Source organism: Nicotiana sylvestris, chromosome 5 (assembly GCF_000393655.2).
Source record: "Nicotiana sylvestris chromosome 5, ASM39365v2, whole genome shotgun sequence".
In the NCBI taxonomy this organism is placed as follows: Eukaryota; Viridiplantae; Streptophyta; class Magnoliopsida; order Solanales; family Solanaceae; genus Nicotiana; species Nicotiana sylvestris.
Window position 1 is genome coordinate 26,914,429 of NC_091061.1, and position 9,729 is coordinate 26,924,157.

The 9,729-nt window shown below is 39.7% G+C and overlaps 1 protein-coding gene across 1 annotated transcript; it reads left to right on the forward strand.

Annotated features, from left to right (window-relative positions):
- Positions 1–811: 811 nt before the first annotated feature.
- Positions 812–4,336, forward strand: LOC104243057 (ABC transporter G family member 1). The gene is made up of 2 exons (XM_009798182.2): positions 812–1,888; positions 2,516–4,336. The coding sequence occupies exons 1-2, from the start codon at positions 1,145–1,147 to the stop codon at positions 4,022–4,024; spliced, it is 2,253 nt and encodes a 750-aa protein (XP_009796484.1). The 5' UTR covers positions 812–1,144; the 3' UTR covers positions 4,025–4,336.
- The last annotated feature ends 5,393 nt before the right edge of the window (positions 4,337–9,729 follow it).

The following is a 9,729-nucleotide window of genomic DNA, read 5'->3' on the forward strand; positions in this document are numbered from 1 at the left end:
AACAAAGCCAAACGTGTAGATAAAAAGGATTAGGAGATTTAGGTCACCTCACTACCTATCTCAACTCCGCTCTCACCACAATTTAATTAATTCAATATTCTTATAGTAAGCCTCGTTTTAACAACATTTTTAGAATATCTCCCTCTTAAATATTACAACCCCCCCCCCCCCACCACAAAAAAAAAGTATCCACCCCAAGAATACGATATGAATTAATTATATAACATGCATGATCATATTCTACTATATACATATTTTTTCTTTATTTATCAAATTTTAGGAAATCATATTAAGAATCTTTTAGGTTGACAAATTTTAATGAGGATCCTTTAATTAAACCCTAACCCGCCTCCCAAACCCACATCCCCAAAATTTTAATATGTATTGATTTTATACCAAGATCATAAGAAAATGATAGTTATATTAATCTCTTCCTCCAAAACAATAACCGTTTACCCTTATACTGTATTTACACAGAACAAAGCAAATTAATCTTAGCATTTAAAGATTAAAGTGAGACTACATATCACTTAACCATGTCTTGCATTCATTGAACACCAATTCCGGTAAGTTTTTACGAACCCCACTCACCCTCAAGACTGAAAAATAATTTATATATATATATATATATATATATATATATTAGTAATAATATAGGATATCCTCCTCTTAAACGCTAAACCCTACCCCACCATGACCCAAGAATTTAATACGGAATATGAAGATTAAATTAATTAGATATCAAAATCATAAATCAAAATCTCTCTATATATAGTAACACATCATAGAACAGGCAGTAGGCCAGCTTCTTTTGCTTTTCTTGAAGAGAAATACAAGAGTTTGAAATTGTTTTAGACAATCCATTCAGTCTCTCTTTCATACACAAACTGCTTACCTACTTTCAATCTACTACATAACATTAGTCTCAAAAACTATATATCATTCACATTTTCATTATAACTTCCCACAAAATTCTCCCCATTTCATTTCATTGCTCTCAAATTCTCTGTCTTACCAAAAAAATATCACAAATTATTGTCTTCCTATAAAGGTTAAGAATTCAACTGAGCATCTTAGTGACGGAATTAAATATTTCAATTAAGGTTTTCGATAAAAGTTCTTTAGACTGTCAGAGTGATAACAAATGTCACGGATAGTAGCCGAGAATACATTGCAAGGGGAAGAAAGTGTACAATTTTATGATCAAAGAGTACAACCCATGGAAATGTCACAGGCCAGCGCGTACAGTTCACCGACCCTTGGTCAGTTACTGAAGCGCGTGGGCGATGTCAGAAAGGAGGTCACCGGCGACGAAACTCCGGTACATCAAGTTCTTGATATGAGTGATCCAGGCATTCAACAAAACTCTCTTCCATTTGTACTCTCCTTCAATAATCTCACATACAGCGTAAAAGTTCCCCGGAAAATGACTTTTCCGACGATCTTCCGGCGACCCGTAGCCGGAACCGCCGCAGCCACCGGGGATCCGGTAGCCGGAGAAAACTTGTTCACGAGAACAAAAGTGCTCCTCGACAACATCTCCGGCGAGGCGCGTGATGGAGAAATCGTCGCCGTTCTAGGCGCGTCGGGCTCGGGAAAATCGACACTCATCGACGGGTTGGCTAATCGGATTGCAAAAGAAAGCTTGAAAGGAACAATAACGTTAAATGGAGAGCCATTGGATTCAAGATTGTTGAAAGTAATTTCAGCATACGTCATGCAAGATGATCTTTTATATCCAATGTTAACAGTTGAAGAAACATTAATGTTTGCTGCTGAATTCAGACTTCCTCGTACTCTGTCCAAATCAAAGAAGAAAATGAGAGTACAAGCTTTGATTGATCAATTAGGGTTACGAAATGCTGCAAAAACTATCATAGGCGATGAGGTACGTAAGCTTTTCATAAAATATTTAAAAGCACAATTGCGAGTTTACGAACTTGAAAAATATAGAGTGCGTTCATAATATAAGGGTATGATAAATTCCACTCTTACAAAATAGTATACTAGACTCGCACGTTTCTTCCATTTCTCTAAGTAAAGCTCTTTGCATAGCAATGGTTAGTTGTTGTGTGGCTTAGCCTTTTATAAGCGGAGACAGAATAAAGTGTTCATAATAAAGACGATCACCGTCTAATCTTGATTCAACACACTTTCACTGTGCTATTCGAGTAGATATTGTTACTTTTTCTCGACCATAGTTCTAATATTATTTGATTAGATTATCCAATCTTTTATTTCTCTTGAGGCACATAGAGCATGGGAGGGAAAATAAAAATGCATATTGATAAATATTATATAATGATAAATTCCACTCTTACAAAATAGTATACTAGACTCTCATATATCTATATATAGGAGCTATATTAGAACACTACAACGAAATGTTGTTATATAAAGCGTATAGTAATATAAACATAACATTAAAGATTGATTTCAAACAAAACTTGGCCTTTGTAATGAAATATTGTTATATAGAATGATTGTTATAGAGGTCTGATTGTATTTCCAACAGGGTCATCGTGGAGTGTCTGGTGGAGAACGACGACGAGTTTCCATAGGAATTGATATTATTCATGACCCCATCATCTTATTTCTCGACGAACCAACTTCAGGGCTTGATTCCACTAGTGCATACATGGTAGTGAAAGTTCTTCAAAGAATTGCTCAAAGTGGAAGTATTGTAATCATGTCAATTCATCAACCAAGTTATAGAATTCTTGGTTTATTGGATCGTATGCTTTTCTTGTCCCGTGGACAAACTGTTTATAGTGGATCCCCTATGAATCTTCCACATTTCTTTGCTGATTTTGGTCACCCGATACCAGACAATGAAAATCGGACAGAGTTTGCCCTGGATTTAATTCGTGAGCTAGAAGGATCCCCAGGAGGGACAAAAAGTTTAGTCGAATTCAATAAAACATGGCAAAATACCAAAAGGCAGAGCAATCAAAATTGTGAAATAGCAACTCCAACACATGGATTATCATTGAAAGAAGCAATAAGTGCAAGCATTTCAAGAGGGAAATTGGTTTCAGGAACAACAAGTGATCATACTTCCCCTGCATCAATGGTTCCTACATACGCGAATCCCTTTTGGATCGAAATGACTACGTTGTCAAAGAGATCGTTTACTAATTCGTGGAGGGTGCCCGAGCTATTTGGCATTCGTTTAGGTGCAATCGTTGTCACGGGGTTCATCTTAGCTACTATGTTTTGGCAACTTGACAATTCACCTAAAGGGGTTCAAGAAAGACTTGGTTTTTTTGCATTTGCAATGTCAACAACTTTCTACACTTGTGCTGATGCATTGCCTGTTTTTCTACAAGAAAGGTATATTTTTATGAGGGAAACAGCTTATAATGCATATAGGAGATCATCTTATTGTCTATCTCATGCTTTGGTTTCTTTACCAGCATTGATTTTCCTATCATTTGCATTTGCTGCTATAACATTTTGGGCAGTTGGACTAGATGGTGGATTTTCTGGTTTCATGTTTTATTTTGGGATAATCTTGGCTTCATTTTGGGCTGGAAATTCATTTGTCACATTCTTATCTGGAGTTGTACCTAGTGTTATGCTAGGTTACACAATTGTTGTGGCAATTCTTGCCTATTTCTTGCTCTTCTCTGGATTTTTCATGAATCGTGATCGAATCCCACCTTATTGGATATGGTTTCACTATCTTTCCTTGGTGAAATATCCATATGAAGCTGTGTTACAAAATGAATTTGATGATCCAACAAAATGTTTTGTTAAGGGAATTCAAATGTTTGATAATTCTCCACTTGGATCAGTGCCAATTGAATTGAAAGAGAAGTTGTTGAGTACAATGAGTAATACATTGAATGTCAAGATTACTGGTTCTACTTGTGTTACTACTGGTGCTGATATATTGGTTCAACAAGGGATTACTGAGTTAAGTATGTGGGGTTGTTTGTGGATTACTATTGCATGGGGATTTTTCTTTAGGGTTTTGTTTTACTTCAGTTTGTTGCTTGGAAGTAAGAACAAGAGAAGGTAACGACTTAATCGGGTCAGAGGTGAATCCAGAATTTGAATACAGTACGAGCACGAACATCTACTGGATCTTTTTTGGGGTTGCAGGTGGGGAGTGCTGACCATCTCAGCAACCTCCTCTTGTCTAAGGGTTGTGTTTGAATTGTAAACAATGAAGTCCCTCTTCGGCGGGATATTTGTCTTTTTTTTTTTTAATTTATAAAAAAATGTGTTCTTCTAGATTTTCTTTTTCACTTGAAGGTACTTTTTGATTGTAATAGAATAAATGTAACTTTTTTTTTGACAGTTTGATAGAGTAAATGATTATTATTTCAAAGTTGAGTTAGGTGCAAAGCAGTTGGAATTATTGGAACTTAAGAAGTTGCTTGAACTAAATGTATTGCAGCCATGCCCATATGTAGGTCACCAAACGTAAAATTTGTAAAATAAATAAAGTAAATAATTAAATAATGTTAAAGGTTATGGTTAACAAATTTAGACAATGAACAAAGCTTATATATTGGTTTTTCCCCCCATTAATATTAACAAATATAACCTGTCGAGGTGCCAAATATGCTAGCATTTTTTCACGTAAGCTTTACAATATTATTTTACTTGACCTGTATATTTATAAACCTATTCAATAAACTTAAATTTGCTTCTATGTCACTATATATATATATACCAATTACTAATTATTGCATGGATACGCGGAGAAGATACTAATCAATAGTATAGAAACTACATCTAGTCAAATTTGCTTAACTATTACTCGTAGACAGAACAATGATACATATATGCTTAATTCAAAAAAATATTTTCTTTTAATAAATAGTGCACCTAAATAGCCATTCCGGGTATTACCCCGTGCTAGTTAGAGTTTATTAGCAAATACAAATCTTTGTTCTTATCCATGATACTAACATATACTGTAAGACGAATAAGTTGATTCGAGATCTCGCTGTCAACTTCGTGACCTAAAAAAGTAATCTTTCTTGATAAAATCGTTTAATTAGGGTAATGATTGATAAATGTTTCAAACTTTCAGCCAGATGTCTATTTATTGCCCACGCTATGCTCCAAACAAACGAGAAAATTTCTACACTCACGGCTGGCTGCACATGCATGTTGTAATGTGATTTCGTGTTAGTTTTAGCCAAAGTGAAACATTACCAAACGTCAATATTTATCTCAGTAATGGCAACTTCCCCAGCAAACTTCTGGCCCAGGCCAGTGAATTACGCAAGATTTTAGGGCAAAATACAAAAATTGATCGGTCGATCGAAACTAATTATATTCTCGAGCTAGAAAAGTATTCAAAATAATTGAATTTCCGAGCTAAAAAGGTATATTGTTTACCCTAAAATTCGAATAACAATTAAACTTATATTGTGGTTTTAAGGATATATGATTTAATCCAATACCAATTGATAAACAAATAAATTAAGCGATATGATAGATCAAACCAGTATGCGAGTGGAGTCTTGACCTCGATTCGAGACGGTCTCGAGATAGAGCAATAATAACAATAAGAAATGAAACAACAATGACGAATAATAACGAATGGTAAGTAAGATAAATAGAGCAGTAGATGTGTGTATTCTTATTAGTGAATCGTCATGCTTACAAATGAATGAGATCCCTCTTTATATATTAGGGGAATCCTAAATAAGGTACACTTCTAATTATAGTAGGAAATCATATCAACATCTAATTAACCACTGTAGATTGATCCATTCCGAGATTCACGCCACGATTCTCGACCAATCGCGGATATCTCGCTTTTTCCGTTATCAAGCCATGCGTGTGTCCCTCGAAGTCTGCCTCTTTCTGTCCGCCATCAAGGTCGACCTCGGGATGACTCAAAGTCCTAGCGATTTGACGTGACATTCCTATCTCGACCAAAGAATAAAATCAGGTAGCCCCGATTTCCGCCGTATACAGATAGTCCCCTTGTTTCTTAGAGTAAAACGATAAGAAACGACTTGAGCCTCGATTTTCTGGAGAACCTGATAATGATGTCATCCCCGTGACGCAAGCGATCGAGGTGATCCAAATGCCCCATCGATACAGTTTTCCAAATCATTAATGTTTGCCAGTGACGGTCGGCCACTAGCACCATCGAACCGTCGCCGTGAATCTATAAATTCAAGCCTTTTGGTTGAATCAAATTTTACTTTCGCCTCTCATCAAGTTTTCTAAGTTCCTTACCCTCTCCATCTCTTCTCTTTCACTACCCATTGAGTTAACTTAATTAGTACCAAAAATACCAATTTTCATCTCTTTTCGCTTCCTTCTACATGAATCAATGGCGAAAACCTCCAAGACCGTCCCACAAAAGGAGAAAGCTTCTTCCTCTTCTTCCGGGCTGGCTGGTGACAAAATGCCGGTGGAACCGCTCCCTCACTAGTATGTTCCCGGGCCCTGTGTCTTAAAATCCGACTTCAAAGTCGTGAACCCTCCATCGATCCCTGGACGATGTGAACACGTGTCGAGATACATTTGCTCGATAACGACAAACCATCTTAAGGTTGTGAAGAGAGATTGTAACTGGGGGGCCGAGGTCGTGCAACAAATCCCCACTCCTGAAGAGAGCATCACCACCTATGTGAAGGGGTTCTTAAGTGTCTACACTTACCCCTTCGCACTGGGTCATATTGACCCAGTCATTATCGACTTTTGCAAGAGGTATCAGGTCACCCTTGGCCAGGTTCACCCCTTATTCTATCGTATAGTGATCATGCTCCGCTACTTTTCCAGCAAGGCCGAGGGGCTGGATTTTACTCTCAACCACCTCATACTGTTATATCGACCTCGGCTATTTTGAGGGTTGATCAAGCTCCAACGCCAAGAGACGAATGCATTTTTCATGAGCAACGACAAGGATCGGGGTTGGATGAGCCGGTTCGTGCAGGTAAGGACCTGTGACCTCATCCCCAAGGAGAAACTGCCATTCCCCGAGAAGTGGAACCCCGATCGTAAGTAACGTATTACCCATTGATCTTCGTACTCTATTTTTCACTTTATGTAATACTTTCATATGTTATACAGCGGTTGCTTGGATGCCTCACGAGGTCCCCGACCTCAAAGACTGGGTTCGGAAGTTGGCTACGACTTCCTCCCATGCCGAGCGCTGCTAGGCGTGACTTGGCAAGGGGTACGCCTTCGATGCCCTCTTCTGTAACCTTTCTCTTTATTTATACTTGACTCTCTTTTATGCAGGCCTTGGAGATGTTTCTGAAATGAGGCCGGCTCTGCTTGGGGAAGAGGACGAATCCCCGGTTCTGAAGTCGGAGAAAGATAACAAGAGGAAGAGGATCTCGGAGTCTGAGGACCCCCAACCTAAAAGGGCTCCAATTCAAAGATGCAGGAGGAATCTCATCCCTGTGACTATAGAGTCGGTCTGCCAGCTGGGGGAAGAAGATGAGGGCGATGACTCGGCACTGGTGGTTCGAGCAAGGAAGCCGGTCGAGGCCGCCGAGCCTTCCAAATCGGAGGCGATTGCCGAGAACCGGCCTCGTGATAAGGATGCCTCGAAGAAAGATTCGAGAAAAGCCCCCGAGTCGCCTGTGGTTGAGGTTATCCTTGGACATCAACGAATATACCGGAGGAGGCCAGTTCTGAGATCCCTAGGGCTGAACAGGGCAACCCGAGCGATTCGCTCGGGGTTGTGACAACAGGTTACTCTCCATCTCTACCGGCCTTTTTCGACAAGGCTATAAGGGACGCTCGGGCTCTATAGACCCCTGATATAGGTGAAGTCCCCAGTGAAGAGGATCCCTTCCAGGATTGTTTTACCAGGGTCGATGATGCCGTTGATCTCAATGATGCGTCCATCCTCTTTGAAGAGGCCCAACGTCTCCTATCTCGGGTAAGCATTAGGTGCTGCGATTTCTTTCCTTACTCTTCTTTCTTTAAGTCTGACTTGCATTTTTCTTTTTGTATAGGCCTTTTCCAAGTCTCGAGCCGACCTGAGTCAATGCAAAATCGAGCTCCAGAAAGTCTCGGAGGATAGGAACGCTCTAAAGCTTCTTTGCGTCCTAAAGGATGAGGCTCTAAAGGACCTTTGAGCGAATTTGGCAAAGGCTCGTAAGGAAGAGGCCGAGCTAGATAAGTAGGTAACTATCCTTTTGAAAAAGTACGGACTCGACCCAACTGTGGAGGCTAATACTTCAATATCTCAGTTGCAACAAAAGTTGAAAAGGATCGAGCTACTCCGAGGGGAAGTCAATCAAATCAAAGCCAATTGCGGTCGATGGAAGGGGAACATGGACCGCCTCGCTGCGAAGAAAAAGGCTACCTTGGCCAAACTGTCATCGATCGAGGTCTAACTTCATAGCATTAAAGAGAAAAGCTCAGCCCAGGCTAAAAGGATCGAGGAGCTTGAAGCCGAGCTTGCTGAATCCAAGGTAGAGGTCGAGAAGACGAAGATCATGGCTGACAAATCCATAGCCGTGTACATGGCTGATGTCGAGGCTGCTCAAATGCAACTAAGGGAGGCTTCTGATCGAGAGCAATGGAGCAATGACTTAGCGAAGCGCCAATCCCAGAGGGAGACCTTCTAATAGATAGCCCAAGCCAAGGCACTTGAGGTCGATGCTAGGCTGCTCATCTCTTCTGATGATAAAGTTGATGATGATGAAGGCAGTCGAGGCAGATCCGATAATGGCGAGGGGCCCGAAGGAGAAGCTGTCCCGACAAAGAGGTCGCCCCCGGCCGTAGTTAGGACTTAGTTTCTTTTTCTTTTTTGTATGACCTCTGTCGGTCTCTTGTACATATCCTTCTTCATCAATATATAAAGGAAATTTTCTTTTGAATGCCTTCTCAATTTTTATCTACAAACCTTTTTGCCTTGTAAAACTTTTAGCACAATATTATGCTTTGAGTGGTGCATTCGAGATTTTGGTTTTGGGTGGCTTCCTCGAAGTCACCACAGTCGAGTTCGAATAAGGTTCGAACCTGAAGCATATGCCCTTTAGGGTTTGTGTCGAATAATGATAAGTTCCCGAGCCATAGTCAAGTCAGTTTTTATTTGGGCTCGAACTAGTCGAACCCTTAGGTTCGGACAGAACGAGAACAATATCTCGAACTCTAAGTTTATTGGCCTTTAGGCTCTTTAGCTAGGGCCAGTATGGCCTCTAAAAGATGGCTATTATTCCCCTATTTCGGCTTAAAATACTTAGTAAAAATTTCTTTATGCCTTAGCACATATTTTTTACCCATTGGATTTTTTGAGGGTGCGATTTCGATTGAAACCCCTCTGCTTTTTGTGCCTTAGCACGTTTGTGTTAAGATAATTTGATGCCTCTTAAGGTTTTTCAAGGGCTGATTTTATCGAATCCCTTTTGATTATTTGCCGAGAGTAGCCTTTTTAACCTGTTTTTCAAAGAATTTGAAGACCTATTTTTATTGCGGGATTTGGACGTCTCCGAACCACATTAATCTGGCAGTAGCCATTAGGTATGCCTCTTGGGATTATTCCCCAATAACACTTCGAACTTGTTGGAAGTGTTAGTCCCCTAGAATGATGGCCTTGGCCTATAGATCGAGGGGTACCTCTTTGAGATCTTATGAATTTGAGTTTAGATAACTCGAATACGTCGATCATCAACGGCAGTCCCCGAGTGTTCGAGGCATATTTGCGCTTGGCTCTTGAGCCATTTCTCACAAAATCACAAGTATGGAACTCGTATAGTAGAAAATTTTCTTTGAGATACAAGATGTTTGATA